The following is a 21,651-nucleotide window of genomic DNA, read 5'->3' on the forward strand; positions in this document are numbered from 1 at the left end:
GGTAGATGGCTTAGCTGAAGAGACCTTTAGCATTAATTGTTGAAGGTCTATAGGAAAAAAGCAGTCTAAGTATATGTCAGGTCTTGTTGTTCTTTCTAGTGGTCCTGCGTTTAAAGGTGAACCGTTAGAAGTTGAGGGCAAAAGGTGATGAATTGTATCTCTAATTGTTTTAATTTTATCATTAAAGAAACTCATGAAGTCATCACTACTCAGAGCTATAGGAATAGATGGCTCAATAAAGCTGTGGCTATCTGTCAGCCTGGCTACAGTGCTGAAAAGAAATCTTGGGTTGTTCTTATTTTCTTCTATTAGTGATGAGTAATATTCTGATCTGACATTTCTGAGGGCCTATACAGACCCGTCACCAGACCTCAGTCTTAAGGGGGGCATATGAAATGCATGGGAGGGCACAATTATTATTAGCCTACAGTACGTATATTTAATAATTTTTAATAATCGTATACTCTATTCGCGCAGCACGTAATCATCACGTTAAACATAACCAACAGCAATATGACCAGCTAGCCTATAGCCTACACCACATTACATAGAAGCAATGTTATGAATATCCATAAAACACTTGACTATACAACATATAAGATGTAACACCAGAAGCATCTCTCAAACATTGCATTTTAAAGCAGTCAACAGAGGGATATGCATTGCCATGAGACACGCACGCACGCACGCACGCACGCACGCACGCACGCACGCACGCACGCACGCACACACGCACACACACACACACACACACACACACGCACAGAGACTTTGAACCTACTGGTACTTTGAGTGGAGGCAGCGCTGTCCTCTCTCCAGTCCCTCCTGTCAGTTGAAGCTGCATGATTATTTAAGCCCTTGCCTATTTCAATTGCATGTTTCCAATCATTAAATCCCTTGATGGAGAAGGTCACGTTCGATGATACAGATTTGAATTTCCTGCAGGCATAACAAAATGCGGAGTCCTTTTCCACCGAGTACTCAAGCCAGTCCCTGTTCAAATACCAGCTAGAGGAAAATGATCGTTTTTTTGAACCAAACATTTTGACTGGATATTTCCTCAACACAACCTGTTTGGGTTTGTCCGTGCCGAGGTCACTCACACCCACTGATTCAACAGGCAGTTGTGGCCCAAATGCTTCCCCAGTCGCGGTTGCACTTGACCTGCAGGTCTTGCCAGGGTCGGGCTCCACGGAGCTACTAGCATCAGGCTCAGACTGTCGTCCGGGGTCTCCTTCTCCAACTACAACATCAGGAGGCGTCGGTGTCGTATCCAGTTTGGCAGAGAAGACTGTTGGTGGGCTTTTCAACCACTTACGAATATCCATGACGAACTGAAGCGAGTAAGCCGGCGAAAACTCATCCAGCTTTCAAAAATGCGCGGTAACTGTTGAGCGGCTACACTGACGTAGGCTACGTCATGTATGTAGCCTAACTTTCTTTTTAGTAAGGCCGTGATAGGCTGTTGCAGTGTAGATTCCCATCAATCAAACAAAATCACACCATTGTTTCTTTATATTTTTTATGTTTTAATGATAAAGAATGCAACATTAATGCAACACAAAATTAGCAACTATGATAATATAAAATTAAAATTAAAGTCATTTTTTTAAGAGATCTGTGCCTCAAATGGGGGGCACAAGCATTTTTGGGGGCGGGCCCGGCCCCCTATGGCCCACCCATAGCGACGGGTGTGAGCCTATATATATATATATATATATATATATATATATATATATATATATATATATATATGTATATATGTATATGTCTTGGCAATCTAAACAAAATCTTTCCAGTTTGGTGGAGCGCCATTTACTTTAAAGTTTTTGCGAGGTTTGTTTTATTTCTTGTATAAAAGGTGCTGTACAAATTTCATAAAAAGTATCATTACTGCTTTTTACACATCATAAATACCTGCAGACTTATTTAAATAAAGCTTGGTAATCAGCTGCATGAGTCTCTGATTTATAAAGTTTGTGATCTGTATCATGATTAATCATATTAATGTTTATATCTCGCAAAAACAGAATATATTTTTCATGCATTTACAGACAATGTTGTACATAAAGAAATCACACATACAACTTGTTAGGGTTGTGCGTTCCTGCTGTTATGTTTCCTGTTTCATTTTGTTAACTCTTGCTCTGTGTTTTAGTGGATTCCTGTTTCTTGTTTTTGTTCAGTTTTTTCTGTACTCGTCTTCTATGTTTTTCTTGGTTTACTTCCTGTATTATTTTGTAGTGTTTAGTTCAGCCTGTTCACATGAACCATAGTTCGATAAGCTACGAAAAGTTAAGCACTGTAATTTGTATGATTTACACGTCTTTCTTGCCGAAAGCACATTGACGGCTGCTGTATAATAACGCGGCTGATTGCACAGGGAGGAGGTCGGGGGGGGTTGGTTGGCGATATTGTACAGGACTTTCAAGCCAGAGAGCGGGGTTCGCTTCCCGGGGAAAACTAAAGACTTTCACCCAGGTGATGCGTGTTCCTTGCGAGTGTTATAATACAAACAGGGTCAGGCCTATGTTCCCACATTTCTAAGATTGTTCTTAAAATTAGGCCCTATGTTAGGGTTAGGGTTACATTCCATCTGTAGTCCATTGCTCCTGGATAATAGGTTGGGTGTAATTGGCTACCAAATTGGAAGAAAGGGGGATAAAATCTGATACAAATTCATTAAAAAGCAAATGTGGGAACATAGGGCCTAATTTTGAAAATAAAAAAAAAAGAATCTTAGAAATGTGGGAACTGTGGGAACATAGGGCCTAATTTAGATTTTTTTTTTTAGAAATGTGGGAACAAAGGGCTGTGGGAATATAGGCACTCTCCCATACAAAACACAACCTTTTCCTAAACTTAACTAGTCGTTTTTGTGCCAAAACTTAACTTTCATCACCGCATAACGCTCACTTTTTCTTGCCTAAACTTAACCGTAATCTCCGCCGAAATGACCTGTTGCTCACGGTGCTCTGTACCCGGCTCACAGTCACTTATTCTGGGGTAACTAGACCACCAACTACCGCTGACCTGACGGAGCACCGCAGCCTGCAGCACTATGCTCTGTAGTGGCTTAAACATTCAGCAACTGCTGCTCTGTAGCACGGAGCTCTGTAGCCGATGTCACATGACCAGTCGGAGGTCTCCTAGTTTTCGTATGATATCATACGAACCCGTACATGAGAATGCATTGTTTAGTTTCATGTGTCTTGGTTTAGCTTTGTTTCCTGTTTGCTCCCTCCCTGCTTGTTTGTCCCTGTATTTAATATCCTCAGTTATGTTTAGTCCTTGTCATGTCGTCATCGTTGTGGAGTACCTGCTTGTTCCCTGTTCCTGTTTACTTACCCCGTTGTGTGGTATCTTTTGCATTTAAGCAGTTTAGTTATTAATTTTGGAGCTTCCACCTTGGTTTGGATTCCAGCATTTAAAGACTGACGTAAACCTGGATTTTTCCGAGCATTTTGGGTCCAGAACTGTTTCCTGCCTAAGCACTCAGCCAGCCTGAAACAACTATCCCCTAAATATAAAGTATGAAGTAAATACTAACGTGTTTCAGTAACATATCAAGCTAACAATGAGGAAACAAAAAATTTAAATGTATTCATTTTAATTTATTCATCTCTGCTCAGCATGTCAAAATAATCAGTTATAATCTTAAAATATTGACTTACATCAAAACCACACACATACATTAAACACAAACAATCACAACAATGTAAATGGATTGACAGAACAAAACAACAATAATATTTCATCTAAACATCCATATTTACATGTATAAACATCTGTATGTAACCGGCAGGTTAACTTGAAAATACGGAAGCAAGTAAACATTCTTATAAGAGAGTTACACGAGTAGTTGATAGTGAAATAAGTGGCCAATTCTTCTCTTATGTGCATGTTTTAACGTGTGCCTTTTGTTGTGACTTGTTTCATTGATCTATGATTTTATTTTGTTTGTTGTGTATATATGAAGTTTTAGGCCACTTCTCTCTAGCTGCCCCTCCTGTTGAGTGTGGCTGTAACTCCTGTCACTTTAGTATCTCCTCCATTTGTAGTCTGTTTTATTTCTGATTATTTTAGATTCCAGGTATTAGTATTACTTTTAGCTTTTTAAAGCCTTTTGTTGTCTTTCATTCAGCCGTCTCCTGTACCGCTGCAATCAGTTTACTACCCTTCATATTAACAACCATTATTCTGTTTATATTCATTCTATAAATAATAGATGGACCACATTCACATTTAGGAAGTGAATAGTTGTTTACTATTATTATCACCACCCTAAAACTACATCCATCAGACCTGTTTCATCACACAGATCTTCAGTGGTGATATCTTCAGATTACCCCCAGTGTAAATGAATGGAAACATCTTCTCAGTGAAAGTGTGTGTGAAGGTGTGTATGTGTGTGTTAGTATCAGGATCAGAGAATGACAGCTTTCCTCTGTTCCAGTCCAGAGTCACTCTGATCCTCTGGAGCTGCTTCTTAAACAGAAGATCATTATCTGGAGCTGGTGGAGACCACGCCGAGTATTTACGTCCAGAGAACCTTATTGTCCAAAATCCAGACTGTATGCCTCCCTTCCTCTGGACAGATGCTGCTAACAAACCCAGTTCCCAGATTGTACTGTCTCCAACCTCGACATCCCAGCTGTGAGTCCCTGAGTTAAAGCCCTCACAGCCCAGGACAGAGAAGTCATCAATCCTCTCTGGATTATCAGGAAGCTGCTGTTTCTCTCCCCATCTCACACTGGTCAGATCTTCAGACAGGATGAGTTTTGGATAAGCAGTGTTTGGGTCCAGAATCAGAGGAGTGTAGGAGACCATGTCCTTCATCTTGTTCCAGATGTTGAAGCTCAGGTTACCCAGGTGTTTGGCCTCGTCTATCAGAGCTCCTGAGAGCAGCTGTGGATCATCCAGCAGGGGGCGGTGCTGGACTCTTTCCACTGCAGCTTTGTAGTTGATCAGGAATGAGACATCTTCAGCTCTCAGCTGCTCCTCTGTGGCTCTGACTGTGTCTGAAAGAGCTGCTATCTCTCTGCTCAGAGCCTCCATCTTCTCCTTCATCCTCTGATTCTTCTGCTCCTCTTCCTCCCTCAGTGCAGCCATCCTGGCCTCCTCTTCCTCTTCTAGAAACTGGTGAAGCTTCTTAAACTGATCCTCAATCTCCGTCTCTGTGCGTCGGGCCTGGACCTTCAGGTGTTCTGCTGTTTCATCACACTCCTCTTTAACTTGTTCAAAAACCTTTATCTTCTCCTTTAAGGGCTCCAGAGTTTCCTGAAGTTTCTTCTTGTGTTGTTCTGCAGCTTCATCGATGGGTCTGATTATGTGGTTGGAGTGTTTTTCTGAATGTAGACAGACGACACACACTGGCTGCTGATGGTCCAGACAGAAGAGTTTGAGTTTCTCAGAGTGCAGACTGCAGAGAGCCTCTGAAGCTCTCTGATCTCTCTGCTGTAAGAAACTCTCACACAGCTTCTTTAACACCCGGTTTAAAGGTGGTTTTGAATTCACAGATCTTCTCTTACAAACTGGACACTCCTGTGTCTTTTTCTCTCTCCACCAGTTCTTCAGACAGTCTTTACAGAAGCTGTGGCTACATGACAGAACAACAGGATCTCTAAAGACTTCATGACAGACCGAACAGCAGAAATCCTCCTCTGACATGGAAGCCATTTTGTCTCTGAGAGCAGCTGAAAACAGCAGAAGTTAAAACAGGAAGTCAGTTGTGTTTCCCTCCCTCACACACGGGACAAGTTTGCCTCCAGGGCGGTCCACTATGGGATTATTTTTGTGCCTTTAATTCCAAGCAACCCTTCTCAATTATCAAAAATCACTACCTCAAGCAAAAAAAACTGTCATCTCTAAAGTAAAACGCAGAACCTGCAAACAAAACATTTGTGTAGTCATAACCTATTTAATATATTTTATTTGTTTGATAATAATGTCCTTTTGTTTACAGTTGAGTTGCTCTCTCCATCACGTTTGCAGTTCAACCGTAACTCTCGCCAAAATGCAACCTAGGGTCTTTTTGTGAACGTACCGAGTCAAACTTCCGTTTAATAGCATATTTAGGACGGAAGCGTCACTTTTAAGATTTACCGTAATTTCATTTTCCCAGTCCAAAATAGGCGATTTCAGAATGCGAATGAACGGACTCCATAGGAGGAAATGTCATTCTTATATGAGGCTCCTATTTCAACTACAAAGTCAATATTGTTTATATCTAACGACAAAACAACAAATTATCCGTGCATTTATATGGAACTAAGCTTTAGGAGCTCTCCATCTTTACACTCCCATTCAAAAGGCCATATGACCAAAAAACGAGAATACGGTAAATCTTAAAAGTGACGCTTCCGTCCTAAATATGCTTTTAAACGAAAGTTTGACTCGGGGACATTTACAAAAAGACCCTAGGTTGCATTTTGGCGAGAGTTACGCTTTAAGGCAAACATGATGGAGAGACACAATGGAGAGCAAAAGACTGATAATTGAGAAAGAAGCAGAGGGAACTCTTAACAAAAGGACATATTATCAAACGAATAAAAGACCAATAGTTTACGACTACACAAATGTTTTGTTTGCATGTTTTAAGTTATTCTTTTGAGATGACAATTTTTTTGCTTGAGTTAGTGATTTTTGTTTGATACTTGAGAATATTTGTTTGGAATTAAGAAGGCACAAAAATAATCCCATAATCTGCCAAGGGAGGTTTACTTTAACACAAACCACTAACTTTTTTCCCTAAACTTAACTAAGTAGTGTTGTTGTCTAAACCTAAGAGATTTCTGGGAGAAAGCCCAGAAGGTAAACGTCTCCCGTGTGCCCCTCCCTGCTGCAGAAAGTTGCCTCAGTTACTTTAACTTTGAGTCTCTAAGTGTTTTTTTCAGTCTGCAGCAGATTACAGTTAAAGTATTTCACTTCTTCAGTACTTCAGAGCTCCTTCCTGTAACTATCCTCCCTCAGTTAAAGTCACAGCTTTGTAATAAAAGGTAAATCTTACCGTCTGTCTGTCGGTGCGTCTCTTCTCACTGACAACTCAACGTGATGTAGGTTGTGGAGCTTTCTCAGGCAACGTTAGGCCTGCTGCTCCTAGGTAGGTTCTCTGTTTCTCCTCTCTCCCTCCCTCTGTCTGTCCTAATTGCAGGAGTGGAGTCTGGTGTGCAGGAGTCAGGCTTCCAGCTGCCTCTCATCTACCACAATCAACCTCAGCTTCATATATCCAGTGGTGGAGGAAGTACTGAATCTCAGTACTTAAGTAAAAGTACAAATAACAAGAGACATATTTACTTCAGTAAAAGTAGAAGTACCACAATGACAACTCTACTTAAGTAAAAGTAAAAAGTACCTGGTTTTAAATGCACTGTATTAAAAGTAAAAGTACTTGCATAACGGTTTATTCTCTTAATCTTATTTGCATATTACCATTTAAAATGGTAATATGCAAATAAGAAAAAAATTGGTTAGTTTGTTAGTTTGCAGCTTGGTCAGTGAAAGCACTGTGTCTAGCGACCCGTAATTTACAAAGGGGTGGTTCAGTTATTGTGATGCTGAGCTTCGACAGTATCCATACTGTCCACTACCACAAACAAGGCCTGGCTTTTAAAAAAAGTTACTATTCTAACCAGGAAATATGTTGTTAGAATCGGAATGCGGTTGGTTTTATTCATGGATGTATTTTAAGACGGTTTTATTTCCTTTAATCATGGGAGCGTAAGCAAATAAAGTGTGTGAAGCAGCGAAAATGGGGAGGAGATGTGAAGAGGTCCAGCCAAATAAATAAGATATGAACGCGTCTTACACTGTCTGGCGGAGAAGTAAACAACGCTGTGGAGAGAAATAGATGGCAACTATGATATAAAAATGGGAATAATAAAAAACAAACATTTTCATTTTCACTTTTACCGGAGGCTGTATTTCCGAGGGTCAGCGGCACTGCGCCCAGGCTCTGGAGCACCGGAGCCGGCTTGGAAGCCGATGAAGGATCGGCGGTGCCCACATATATATCGATGGCAACCAAACTTCACTGGTGAGACAAATGTGGGATGGTCAGGAAGACGTTTTGGCAGGGGGAAAAACTGATCAGAAAATGTAACAAAAACGTAAAAATGTAGTGGAGTAGAAAGTATAGATAATTGCTGCAAAATGCACCATTGATTCTACTTAAGTAAAGTACAGATACGTGAAAAATGTGCTTAAGTACAGTAACAAAGTATTTGTACTTTGTTACATTCAACCACTGCATATACCCGGTCATTCCTTCACTCTGCAGCTGAAAAGTTTTATCTCAAAGGCAAAGTTCAGATGTTATGAAGTGTGGTTTTATGACTTACTTCTCTATCGTCAGAAGCTAAGAAAATATCCTGCTGCATACGGGGGCAGCTGCACATTTTAGGCTCCTAAAAACATATCAGTTTAATTGGACGCTACATTTACAATATTTTTGGCGCTTTACCTTGCTGTCCGACAGCTCTTTACAACGGGGAACTGAAGCTGTTATCTCTGTTCTCTTCAAAGCCACCAGACTCCTTTGACAAAACAGTTATTTTACCTCCCAGAACACAGGAGTCGCTGCTCTACCGCTGCCTCCATCGCTTAGTTTGTTAGTTTTGTTAGTTCCTAACCCTTTAAAACACTAAAGTCACACAACACAAACTTCTCCAAACTGCGGGCATGCCAGCCGCCATCTACTGAAGCAAATACACTCAGTGTGTTAACATGCACAGCATTTTTAAATTCCAAATAGCCTCTAATATTTCATATAATTAATAATACAAAATAAACACACAGACACACACACACACACACACACACACACACACACACACACACAGAAAGACACTCACACAGACACACACACACACAGTCTCACACACACACACAGACACACACACAAACAGCTACACTCTCACTGTAAACATCCCAAATGTTGTAATTGTTCAATCATATTCATACATCGGCATTACTGTAAATGTTTGGCGGTTTCATCTTCATGAGCCCATTATCAGCTAACAAAGGTAATCTTCTGATATTTCTGTTCCCCCTGCCTTCTACGTTTCAGTAAGCATTATTATCTGAAAGGACAACCTAATGATGAATGTTTATTCAGTAGCTTTAAGATCAGATGGCTGTTGGTTTACAGTCTCACTGCTTCTGCAAACATGCTTTTAGGAAAACCTGGCAATACAATGTAATACTGATGTGGATAAATGTGCTACTAAACAGAGTTCAGTTCCCTTTCTGCTGAATGTTATCAATGATCAAGACTGCTTTTATTTCACACCACAGACATTTATTGAAGTCAAAAGATAAATACATTCAGTTGTACTGTTACAGAGTTAAAAATAAAACACAGTGTTGCACCCAATGTTAGCATCAAATTACAAGGAACGGACTTCCCCAACATAAAGTCTTACTGTCCCGGGCCATCGGGCCATGGGGCCATGGGGCCATCGGGCCATGGGGCCATGGGGCCATGGGGCCATGGGGCCATCGGGCCATGGGGCCATCGGGCCATGGGGCCATCGGGCCATGGGGCCATGGGGCCATGGGGCCATCGGGCCATGGGGCCATCGGGCCATGGGGCCATGGGGCCATCGGGCCATCGGGCCATCGGGCCATCGGGCCATCGGGCCGTTGCTTATGTCGAACCCTGCTCGGTATCTCAAAATAATCAATTATAATCTCAAAATAATGAGTTACATCAAAACTACACACATTCATTAAACACTGAAACAATCACAACAATGTAAATGGATTGACAGAACAGAACAATAATAATGTTTCATCTAAACATCCATATTTACATGTATAAACATCCGTATGTAACCGGCAGGTTAACTTGACAATACGGAAGCAAGTAAACATTCTTATAAGAGAGTTACACGAGTAGTTGATAGTGAAATAAGTGGCCAATTCTCCTGTCACTTTTTAGTATCTCCTCCATTTGTATATTCTGTTTGTTTTATTTCTGATTATTAAGATTCCATGTATTAGTATTTTACATTTAGTTTTATCTCGATTTATTATTTATATTTTTACTGATTGCTTAAAATATATTTATGTTTTCAAGCTACGTGTCTGAGGTTTTAATTTGTGGACTTGCCTGTGTTCAAGGGAACCCAAAATGAGTAGTTAAATGTAAGGAAATGGGTTTGAATCCCAAGTTTTGGATATTGTTTGGCTGAAAGTCCCATGGTGGCATTGTTGACATTTTTACCTGTAATACAATTTAGCCGACACCCCTCCATGTGTCCGGTTACACATATGTCTTTCAGCTTTTTAAAACCGTTTGTTGTGTTTCATTCAGCCGTCTCCTGTACCGCTGCAATCAGTTTACAACCCTTTATATTAGCAACCAGTATTCTGTTTATATTCATTCTATATATAATAGATGGACTACATTAACATTTAGGAAGTGAATAGTTGTTTAAAATTATTATCACCACGCTAAAACTACAGGCTCTATCAGACCTATTTTTTTGTTACACAGACCTTCAGTGGTGATATCTTCAGTGGGACTTCATCCACAGGGAAAATGAATGGAAACATCTTCTCAGTGAAAGTGTGTGTGAAGGTGTGTATGTGGGTGTTAGTAACAGGATCAGAGAACGACAGCTTTCCTCTGTTCCAGTCCAGAGTCACTCTGATCCTCTGGAGCTGCTTCTTAGATGGGAGAACACTGTTGGGGGCTGGTGGAGACCACGTTGAGTATTTACCTCCGGAGAACCATATTGTCCATAATCCAGACCGTATGACTCCCTTCCTCTGGACAGACTCTGCTAACACACCGAGTAGCCAGTCTGTACTGTCTCCAACCTCAACATCCCAGCTGTGAGTCCCTGAGTTAAAGCCCTCAGAGCCCAGGACAGAGAAGTGATAATCAATCCTCTCTGGATTATCAGGAAGCGTCTGTCTCTCTCCTCCTCGTCTCATACTGGTCAGATCTTCAGACAGGATGAGTCTTGGATGTGCAGTGTTTGGGTCCAGAATCAGAGGATAGTAGGAGACCATCTCCTTCATCTTGTTCCAGATGTTGAAGCTCAGGTTGCCCAGGTGTTTGGCCTCGTCTATCAGAGCTCCTGAGAGCAGCTGTGGTTCATCCAGCAGGGGGCGCTGCTGGACTCTTTCCACTGCAGCCTTGTAGTACATCAGGAATGAGACGTCTTCAGCTCTCAGCTGCTCCTCTGTGGCTCTGACTGTGTCTGAAAGAGCTGCTATCTCTCTGCTCAGAGCCTCCAACTTCTCCTTCATCCTCTGACTCTTCTGCTCCTCTTCCTCCCTCAGTGCAGCCATCCTGGCCTCCTCTTCCTCTTCTAGAAACTGGTGAAGCCTTTTAAACTGCTCCTTAATCTGCGTCTCTGTGCGTCGGGCCTGGACCTTCATGTGTTCTGCTGTTTCATCAAACTCCTCTTTAACTTGTTCCAAAACCTTTATCTTCTCCTTTAAGGGCTCCAGAGTTCCCTGAAGTTCCTTCTTGTGTTGTCGTGCAGCTTCATCGATGGGTCTGATTATGTGGTTGGAGTGTTTTTCTGAATGCAGACAGACGACACACACTGGCTGCTGATGGTCCAGACAGAAGAGTTTGAGTTTCTCAGAGTGCAGACTGCAGAGAGCCTCTGAAGCTCTCTGATCTCTCTGCTGTAAGAAACTCTCACACAGCTTCTTTAACTCCAGGTTACGAGGTGGTTCTGGCCTTGAAGATCTTCTCTTACAAACTGGACACTCCTGTGTTGGTTTCTCTGTCCACCAGCTCTTCAGACAGTCTTTACAGAAGCTGTGGCTACATGACAGAACAACAGGATCTCTAAAGACTTCATGACAGACTGAACAGCAGAAATCCTCCTCTGACATGGAAGCCATTTTGTCTCTGAGAGCAGCTGAAAACAGCAGAAACAGCAGACGTTAAAACAGGAAGTCAGTTGTGTTCCCCTCCCTCGCACATGGGACAAGTTTGCCTTCAGGGCTGTCTGCAAAACTGTCCCAGTTGAACTGCTCTTATTTTAACATAAATACCAATTAAAATGACAAAACATATTTTTAATAGAACATTTATTGCAAAAAGAACCTACAATCTACAATATGTGTGCGTGTATGTGTGTGTGTGTGTGTGTGTGTGTGTGTGTGTGCCTGCATGTGTGTGCAAACATTGGTGGTTCACATGCACAAGTGGCAACATGACAACATGAACTGACAACATGTACTGTGTGTGTGTGTGTGTGTGTGTGTGTGTCTGTGTGTGTGTGTGAGTGTGTGTGTGTGTGTGTGTGTGTGTGTGTGTGTAGAATGGGCACACAAGCAAAGGAAAGTAGCAGGAGTGTGTGTATGGCGATGTCTTTCATCTCCTGGATGAAAATTATACTCTTTGCCATTCATTTCCTAAAAGTGTGACCAATTTGAATAAATCACTCAAAATTCAAAGAAAGTAGTCACAATGAATTGTATGTGTTCACATGTGAAGGATATCATAAGGTCTTAAAAATAAAAATCCTATATTTACGATACAGGGCATGTGTAAATTGGTCATTTTTGACCAGAACAGTGTTTTCTAAACCTACGAGATTTCTGGCAGAAAGCCCAGAAGGTAAACGTCTCCCGTGTGCCCCTCCCTGCTGCAGAAAGTTGCCTCAATTACTTTCACTTCAAAGTGTTTTTTTTCAGTCTGCAGCAGATTACAGTTAAAGTATTTCACTTCTTCAGTACTTTAGAGCTCCTTCCTGTAACTGTCCTCCCTCAGTTAAAGTCACAGCTTTGTAATAAAAGGTAAATCTTACCGTCTGTCTGTCGGTGCGTCTCTTCTCACTGACAACTCAACAGGAACTAACTTGTTTCCTGGTTTGTCTCAGATGATGTAATGTAAGGTGTGGAGCTTTGTCAGGCAGCTGATGAGTTTTATCCTAAAGGGACAGTTCAGATGTTTTTTCAGTGTGGATGTTTGAGCTACTTCTCCATAGTCAGAAGCTGTTTTATTAGTGTTTCAACATGCCCTCCTTCACTTCCCCTCAGCCCTTGGTATGACGTAACAGCATACGTCACACGTTGGCCACTTGGAGAGCAGAGGGAAAGTGGTAGGGGGATTGAAATGGAACGCACCCCTTGTTCACTTTCAGCCCAAACTATAAGGATTGACTGCCAGTTGTTGGCTTAGAGAGCTACTGCTTCAGCTACAGGTGTGTTTTTATTTGATTTAGGGGCTGTTTCATGTTAAGCAAAAAGGATCTTACTCTATATGGTTGTACATCACTGCCAACTAACCATGGATGTATCTTCTTGCACCAAATGCATAACTGCAATGCATTGTGGGTGATATCCACCTCTCATACATGAGCATTACTGTAAATGTTTGCCGGTTTCATCTTCATGAGCCCATTATCAGCTAACGAAGGTAATCTTCTGATATTTCTGTTCCCACTGCCTTCTACATTTCATTAAGCATTATTATCTGAAAGCACAACCAAATGATAAATGTTTATACAGTAGCTTTAAGATCAGATGGCTGTTGGTTTACAGTCTCACTGCTTCTGTAACATGCTTTTGGGAAAACCTGGCAACACAATGTAATACTGATGTGGATAAATGTGCTACTAAACAGAGTTCAGTTCCCTTTCTGCTGAATGTTACCAACGATCAAGACTGCTTTTATTTCACACCTCAGACATTTATTGAAGTCAAAAGACAAACACATTCAGTTCTACCATGACAGAGTTAACCCAACGTTAGCATCAAATTACAAGGAACTCAACTTGCCTGACGTACTGTCCTACTGTCCCCAGGCCATCGGCCCATCTAACCCTGCATAGTATCTCAAAATAATTTGTTATAATCTCAAAATATTGACTTACATAAAAACTACACACAGACATTAAACACTAAAACAATCACAACAATTTAAATGGATTGACAGAACAATAATAATGTTTTATCTAAAACATCCATAATTACATGTATAAATATCTGTATGTAACCGGCAGGTTAACTTGAAAATACGGAAGCAAGTAAACATTCTTATAAGAGAGTTACACGAGTAGTTGATAGTGAAATAAGTGGCCAATTCTTCTCTTATGTGCATGTTTTAATGTGTGCCTTTTGTTGTGACTTGGTTTATTGATTGATTTATTATTTTATTTTGTTTGTTGTGTATATATGAAGTTTTAGGCCACTTCTCTCTAGTTGCCCCTCCTGTTGAGTGTGGCTGTAACTCCTGTCACTTTTTAGTATCTCCTCCATTTGTATATTCTTTTTGATTTATGTCTGATTATTTTAGATTCCAGGTATTAGTATTACTTTTAGCTTTTTAAAACCTTTTGTTGTGTTTCATTCAGCCGTCCCCTGTATTGCTGCACTCAGTTTACTACCTTTTAAATTAACAACCATTATTCTGTTTATATTCATTCTATAAATAATAGATGGACCACATTAACATTTAGGAAGTGAATAGTTGTTTACTATTATCATCACCACCCTAACACTACAGACTCCATCAGACCTGTTGTTTTGTTACACTGACCTTCAGTGGTGATATCTTCAGATTACTTAAAGTGAAAATGTATGGAAACATCCTCTCAGTGAAAGTGTGTGTGAAGGTGTGTATGTGTGTGTCAGTATCAGGATCAGAGAACGACAGCTTTCCACTGTTCCAGTCCAGAGTCACTCTGATCCTCTGGAGCTTCTTCTTAAACGGGAGAACAGTGTGTGGAGCTGGTGGAGACCGTGCTGAGTATTTACCTCCAGAGAAGCTTATTGTCCATAATCCAGACCCTATGCCTCCGTTCCTCTGGGCAGACTCTGCTAACACACCGAGTATCCAGTATGTACTGTCTCCAACCTCGACATCCCAGCTGTGAGTCCCTGAGTTAAAGCCCTCAGAGCCCAGGACAGAGGCGAGAGAATCAAACCTCTCTGGATTATCAGGAAGCTGCTGTTTCTGTCCCCATCTCACACTGGTCAGATCTTCAGACATGATGAGGTTTGGATAAGCAGTGTTTGGGTCCAGAATCAGAGGATAGTAGGAGACCATCTCCTTCATCTTGTTCCAGATGTTGAAGCTCAGGTTGCCCAGGTGTTTGGCCTCGTCTATCAGAGCTCCTGAGAGCAGCTGTGGATCATCCAGCAGGGGGCGCTGCTGGACTCTTTCCACTGCAGCCTTGTAGTTGATCAGGAATGAGACGTCTTCAGCTCTCAGCTGCTCCTCTGTGGCTCTGACTGTGTCTGAAAGAGCTGCTATCTCTCGGCTCAGAGCCTCCAACTTCTCCTTCATCCTCTGACTCTTCTGCTCCTCTTCCTCCCTCAGTGCAGCCATCCTGGCCTCCTCTTCCTCTTCTAGAAACTGGTGAAGCTTCTTAAACTGCTCCTTAATCTGCGTCTCTGTGCGTTGGGCCTGGACCTTCATGTGTTCTGCTGTTTGATCAAGCTTCACTTTAACTTGTTCAGAAACCTTTATCTTCTCCTTCAAGGGCTCCAGAGTTTCCTGAAGTTCCTTCTTGTGTTGTCGTGCAGCTTCATCGATGGGTCTGATTATGTGGTTGGAGTGTTTTTCTGAATGCAGACAGACGAGACACACTGGCTGCTGATGGTCCAGACAGAAGAGTTTGAGTTTCTCAGAGTGCAGACTGCAGAGAGCCTCTGAAGCTCTCTGATCTCTCTGATGTAAGAAACTCTCACACAGCTTCTTTAACTCCAGGTTACGAGGTGGTTCTGGCCTTGAAGATCTTCTCTTACAAACTGGACACTCCTGTGTCTGTTTCTCTGTCCACCAGCTCTTCAGACAGTCTTTACAGAAGCTGTGGCTACATGACAGAACAACAGGATCTCTAAAGACTTCATGACAAACCGAACAGCAGAAATCCTCCTCTGACATGGAAGCCATTTTGTCTCTGAGAACAGCTGAAAACAGCAGAAACAGCAGACGTTAAAACAGGAAGTCAGTTGTGTTTCTCTCCCTCGCACACAGGACAAGTTTACCTTCAGAGCTGTCTGCCAGAAGAGGTTTATTTTAACCCAAACCACTATCTTTTTTCCTATACTAAGTAGTGTTGTTGTCTAAACCTAAGAGATTTTTGGCAGAAAGCCCAGAAGGTAAACGTCTCCCCCCTCCCTGCTGCAGAAAGCTGCCTCAGTTACTTTCACTTTGAGTCTCTAAGTGTTTTTTTTCAGTCTGCAGCAGATTACAGTTAAAGTATTTCACTTCTTCAGTACTTTAGAGCTCCTTCCTGTAACTATCCTTCCTCAGTTAAAGTCACAGCTTTGTAATAAAAGGTAAATCTTACCGTCTGTCTGTCGGTGCGTCTCTTCTCACTGACAACTCAACAGGAACTAACTTGTTTCCTGGTCAGTCTCAGATGATGTAATGTAAGGTGTGGAGCTTTGTCAGGCAGCTGATGAGTTTTATCTTAAAGGGACAGTTCAGATGTTTTTTCAGTGTGGATGTTTGAGCTACTTCTCCATAGTCAGAAGCTGTTTTATTAGTGTTTCAACATGCCCTCCTTCACTTCCCCTCAGCCCTTGGTATGACGTAACAGCATACGTCACACGGTGGCCACTTGGAGAGCAGAGGGAAAGTAGGTGGGGGATTGAAATGGAACGCACCCCTTGTTCACTTTCAGCCCAAACTATAATGATCGACTGCCAGTTGTAGGCTTATAGCGATACTGCTTCAGCAACTGCTGTGTGTTTTTATATAATTTCGGGGTTGTTTCATGTTAAACAAAAAGCATCTTACTCTATATGGTTGTACATCACTGCCAACTAACCATGGATGTATTTTCTTGCACCAAATACATAACTGCAATGCATTGTGAGTGATATCCTCCTCTCATACAGGAGTATTACTGTAAGTGTTTGCCGGTTTCATCTTCATGAGCCCATTATCAGCTAACAAAGGTAATCTTCTGATATTTCTGTTCCCCCTGCCTTCTACGTTTCAGTAAGCATTATTATCTGAAAGCACAACCAAATGATAAATGTTTATTCAGTAGCTTTAAGATCAGATGGCTGTTGGTTTACAGTCTCACTGCTTCTGCAAACATGCTTTTGGGAAAACCTGGCAATACAATGTAATACTGATGTGGATAAATGTGCTACTAAACAGAGTTCAGTTCCCTTTCTGCTGAATGTTACCAATGATCAAGACTGCTTTTATTTCACACCTCAGACATTTATTGATATCAAAAGATAAATACATTCAGTTGTACTGTTAAAAATAAAACATAGTGTTGCACCCAATGTTAGCATCAAATTACAAGGAACTGACTTCCCCGACATAAAGTCTTACTGTCCCGGGCCATCGGGCCATGGGGCCATGGGGCCATCGGGCCATGGGGCCATGGGGCCATGGGGCCATGGGGCCATGGGGCCATGGGGCCATGGGGCCATCGGGCCGTTGCTTATGTCGAACCCTGCTCAGTATCTCAAAATAATCAATTATAATCTCAAAATAATGACTTACATCAAAACTACACACATTCATTAAACACTGAAACAATCACAACAATGTAAATGGATTGACAGAACAGAACAACAATAATAATGTTTCATCTAAACATCCATATTTACATGTATAAACATCTGTATGTAACCGGCAGGTTAACTTGAAAATACGGAAGCAAGTAAACATTCTTATAAGAGACTTACACGAGTAGTTGATAGTGAAATAAGTGGCCAATTCTTCTCTTATGTGCATGTTTTAATGTGTGCCTTTTGTTGTGACTTGTTTTATTGATTGATCTATGATTTTATTTCGTTTGTTGTATGTCGTTTGTGTATATTTGAAGTTTTAGGCCACTTCTCTCTAGTTGCCCCTCCTGTTGAGTGTGGCTATAACTCCTGTCACTTTTTAGTATCTCCTCCATTTGTACATTCATACATTTCATACAATTATACACCACATTCCTTGTTTCAGTTTAACCTAATTCCCACATTTCCTCCTTTAAGTTTAATATTGTTTTGATAGATTGTTTGTTCATTCATTCATTCTTGGTGGGGTGGTGGGTGTCCACGGTCCACGTAGAGTCTAAAAATACTATGTTACGCAGTCTCTGTATTCTGCAGACCAATCTACCTCTGTCTCCTTTGAAAAACTCATTTGCCCCTCCCCTCCATGAAGTAGGCCTATGCTGGATGAGGAGTTGGAGAAATCTTCTTAGTCCTCGGGTGTTTGGGGATGTGCGATTGAAAAAAATCCAACATTCTCTTTTGAGACATTGCTAAGTAGCGCTGATAGATATAGCCTAGTAGAAACTCATTTGTCATTGTGTGTGGCTGTGATTGTGCTTGCATGTTATGCGTAGGCTGAATCGCAATCGCGTCAAGACAAATTTGATTGTCCAATACACACTGAAGTTAAATTAAATTATTTTAACATTACTAAAATATCCTTCTCTTCATCCCACACCCCAAAAATGACATACAAAATGTTGTGGAACAAAAACAACAACCAGAAATATATTAATTTCAAATATATCATTTTATTGTCATCGCAGTTTTAAAGCTTCGCCACTAGGGGGGCTGCAGCACCTGAACTTTCTGTGCCTATGGCAGGCAAGACTATGCTTCCTTTTAAGTTCCTTTTCCTCCTTTCTGCGACATTTCGTAGCTTTCTTATGAGGAATGGTGACATACGAAACCAGTCCGACAGGAGTATTGCAAAAGCCATGTCCTGTAGGATGATAGGAAAGTGAAGATGAGACGTTAAGATATCATAGCAGCTGACAGTTTGTAAGTGATCACAGTCTCTCATCTCTCTGACCTGGAGTGCGTGAGACAGACAGCCGCTGGTGTAGCTGGAGTGACCCACAGTGTTCAAGGCCTCACTTGCGAACCTGGAAGGACTCGTCAAAAAGCAGCGTTTGGCACGTGTTTCGTCATGTTGGTGGATACCATGCAGGGGGCCACACACTGGGGGGAGAAAATGATTGGTTGAACTTCCCTTTACATCATACATATATTGCAACCCGTTCTCACTCCGAACTCGTAAAATACGGACGTTTGGACAGTGGCTGTCAGCGTCTGAAGCGACAAAAAAAGCGCCCTTCAGTGTGTTTGTAGAACGTACAGGGGAGAGCAGCAGCTACACGGGGTTTAGCGAGTAGTATGTAAGGCCGAAATTCCGCATAGGGAGGTTGGTTGGGGGGGTGGATGGCTCAAACACAGGACTTTCTACCCAGGAGACCGGGGTTCGTGTCCCGCATGTGTCTTTAACCGTCCCGTTATTGCCACGTGTAACGGTAGCCGCTTTCTTAATTAACCGGCCCGTTATTCCCATGAGTCACGGAAACATAAGCCCACCCACGAGCTTTTCCTTAACCTAACTGCGACAAAAGGGACGCCAATGGTCCCAACCAAGCACGTTTAGTTAAAACGCGTTATATGACGCTAAAGGCGACTTTTTGCATCAATAACAATGACAAAGGCACCGTCTGTATTTTACGAGATGGGAGTGAGAATGTGTTGTATATTGCTGACTTTTAAAAGTGATTTTCAGTTTTAGCACTGAGACTGACAAACACTGAGTCCAGTGCAGATATATCTAAAGTAGGCTAAGGTGTGTTTGATGCAGCCATGCAGTAAATTAAAAAGAGGAAGATATAAAGGAAAAGGAAGTGATTTCCTCTGTGTAGGATCAATAAAGTTATAACCTGAGTCAATGAGAGCAGCAGAGCAAATTAATTAATTAATCATTGACTGCATACACACAGAAACTTCAAATGTAGCTTTCTTTGACAGCCAAATTTAAGGAGACTAACCCTTTTTTTTTCTGTGTGTGTTATTCAGATGGAATGGTACCTGGTCAAAAACTGTCTTTCAGGATCTCAAACATCTTTCTGAGAAGATTATCAAACACAAAGCGCCCCACAAATATTTTTGGATCTTATTAAATTTCCTCCAGCTTGAGTACACGTATCATATACTTTACCTGAACAATTATTCCCTTTGACTTGTACTCAGCATGCAGACACTGAGAGAAATATATTATAAAAATCTGAAAGAAAGAAGAAAGTCAAAGTCACAAAACAAAGTGCCATGAAATGAAATTGTGCGCTAATCAGTGAATGTGTAATGGTGTGATCTGATGAGGGTGTGTTTGAAGGAATGTGTGCACATAAATAACAGTAGCTCAGAAAGTACCTTAGTGGCGGAATAAAGGGACAACAAAGGCTGTGGACGAACGCTGGCTTGAGAGGAGATATTGATGATCAGCCCTGTGCCTCTGGGAAGGAGATGGAAGCCAAACATTCATTGGAGATGTTCCAATAACATTATTTTCTTCCTGAAAAATTCTGATACCTACCTGTACCTACTTGCATATTGGCCGATACTAAGTACAGATCCGATACCAGCGTTAAAGGTCCCATGGCATGACAATTTCACTTTATGAGGTTTTTTTTTAACATTAATATGAGTTCCCCCAGCCTGCCTATGGTCCCCCAGTGGCTAGAAATGGTGATAGGTGTAAACCGAGCCCTGGGTATCCTGCTCTGCCTTTTGAGAAAATGAAAGCTCAGATGGACCAATCAGGAATCTTCTCTTTATGACTTCAGAAGGGGAAAGATTACCTCCCCTTTCTCTGCTTTGCCCGCCCAGAGAATTTGGCCCACCCATGAGAGAGAGAGAGACATCATGGCTTGAAAACAAGCAAAGGGGCAGTTGGTCAAGACCACACCCCCACCCTCCACCTTGGACTGGCTCTAGTGGCTGTAATTCTGCACCAAGGCTGAATTTCGGGAAAGAGACTTCAGATACAGTATTAGGAGACCTCTAAGGTCTATATAAAGAGACTTCAGATACAGTATTAGAGGACCACTAAGGTCTATATAAAGAGACTTCAGATACAGTATTAGGGGACCACTAAGGTCTATATAAAAGAGACTTCAGATACAGTATTAGGGGACCACTAAGGTCTATATAAAGAGACTTCAGATACAGTATTAGAGGACCACTAAGGTCTATATAAAAGAGACTTCAGATACAGTATTAGGGGACCACTAAGGTCTATATAAAGAGACTTCAGATACAGTATTAGGGGACCACTAAGGTCTATATAAAGAGACTTCAGATACAGTATTAGGGGACCACTAAGGTCTATATAAAGAGACTTCAGATACAGTATTAGAGGACCACTAAGGTCTATATAAAGAGACTTCAGATACAGTATTAGGGGACCACTAAGGTCTATATAAAAGCATCCAAAAAGCAGCATATCATAGGACCTTTAATATATGTACATATACAACAAATACAGAGAATGAATGCCAGATAACTTTTTTACCGATACCGGCATTTTAGGCATTAGAAGACAAGAAGCTCTGGCCGCCCGGTCGAGGACGCTGGTCAGAAAGTCTGGGGAAGCTGTTTGAGGCTTTGGCCGCTCTGACGTAGCAGCATTCTATGTTCATCATGGAAAAAGATCAAGCAGCCACTGCACGGCCAATACACTGACACTAGAAACCTTTTATAAATGACATATATAATGACAGAATGTGTATTGGTTGTTGGTCGCAGCGGTGTCTGTTAGCAGTTAGCTCGCTCGTTAGCCGCTGAACCGCAGCAGCGTGCAGGCAGAGCGAGCAGCCGCCAGCTGTTGATCCGTGCAGGACTTCACCGTGAGCGGACTGTTTAGAGACCATGTGACCGGCAGGTAACGTTAACTGG

At 41.7% G+C, this 21,651-nt stretch overlaps 3 protein-coding genes across 5 annotated transcripts; all 3 read right to left on the reverse strand.

Annotated features, from left to right (window-relative positions):
* Positions 1-1,099: 1,099 nt before the first annotated feature.
* LOC116034478 (tripartite motif-containing protein 35-like) lies at positions 1,100-7,221 on the reverse strand. The gene is made up of 3 exons (XM_035992031.1): positions 7,010-7,221; positions 4,990-5,696; positions 1,100-1,243 (listed from the first exon to the last, which is right to left on the reverse strand). Exons 2-3 carry the CDS (start codon positions 5,677-5,679, stop codon positions 1,100-1,102), a joined length of 834 nt encoding a protein of 277 aa, XP_035847924.1. The 5' UTR covers positions 5,680-5,696; positions 7,010-7,221.
* A 3,069-nt stretch (positions 7,222-10,290) lies between these two features.
* On the reverse strand, positions 10,291-16,563 carry LOC116034476 (nuclear factor 7, brain-like). 3 transcript variants are annotated; one of them, XM_031277161.2, is made up of 3 exons: positions 16,272-16,563; positions 12,780-12,887; positions 10,291-11,885 (listed from the first exon to the last, which is right to left on the reverse strand). In XM_031277161.2, exon 3 carries the CDS (start codon positions 11,866-11,868, stop codon positions 10,480-10,482), a length of 1,389 nt encoding a protein of 462 aa, XP_031133021.1. In that variant the 5' UTR covers positions 11,869-11,885; positions 12,780-12,887; positions 16,272-16,563; the 3' UTR covers positions 10,291-10,479. The 3 variants fall into 3 exon arrangements, with proteins under 3 accessions (XP_031133021.1, XP_031133019.1, XP_031133020.1); XM_031277159.2 differs by having other exon boundaries at positions 12,780-12,798; positions 16,301-16,311; XM_031277160.2 differs by lacking the exon at positions 12,780-12,887 and having other exon boundaries at positions 16,272-16,562.
* On the reverse strand, positions 14,355-16,037 carry LOC116034477 (nuclear factor 7, brain-like). The gene has a single exon (XM_031277162.2). It carries the CDS (start codon positions 15,869-15,871, stop codon positions 14,486-14,488), a length of 1,386 nt encoding a protein of 461 aa, XP_031133022.1. The 5' UTR covers positions 15,872-16,037; the 3' UTR covers positions 14,355-14,485.
* Positions 16,564-21,651: the final 5,088 nt, after the last annotated feature.

This window comes from Sander lucioperca, chromosome 15, assembly GCF_008315115.2.
Source record: "Sander lucioperca isolate FBNREF2018 chromosome 15, SLUC_FBN_1.2, whole genome shotgun sequence".
Lineage (NCBI taxonomy): Eukaryota > Metazoa > Chordata > Actinopteri > Perciformes > Percidae > Sander > Sander lucioperca.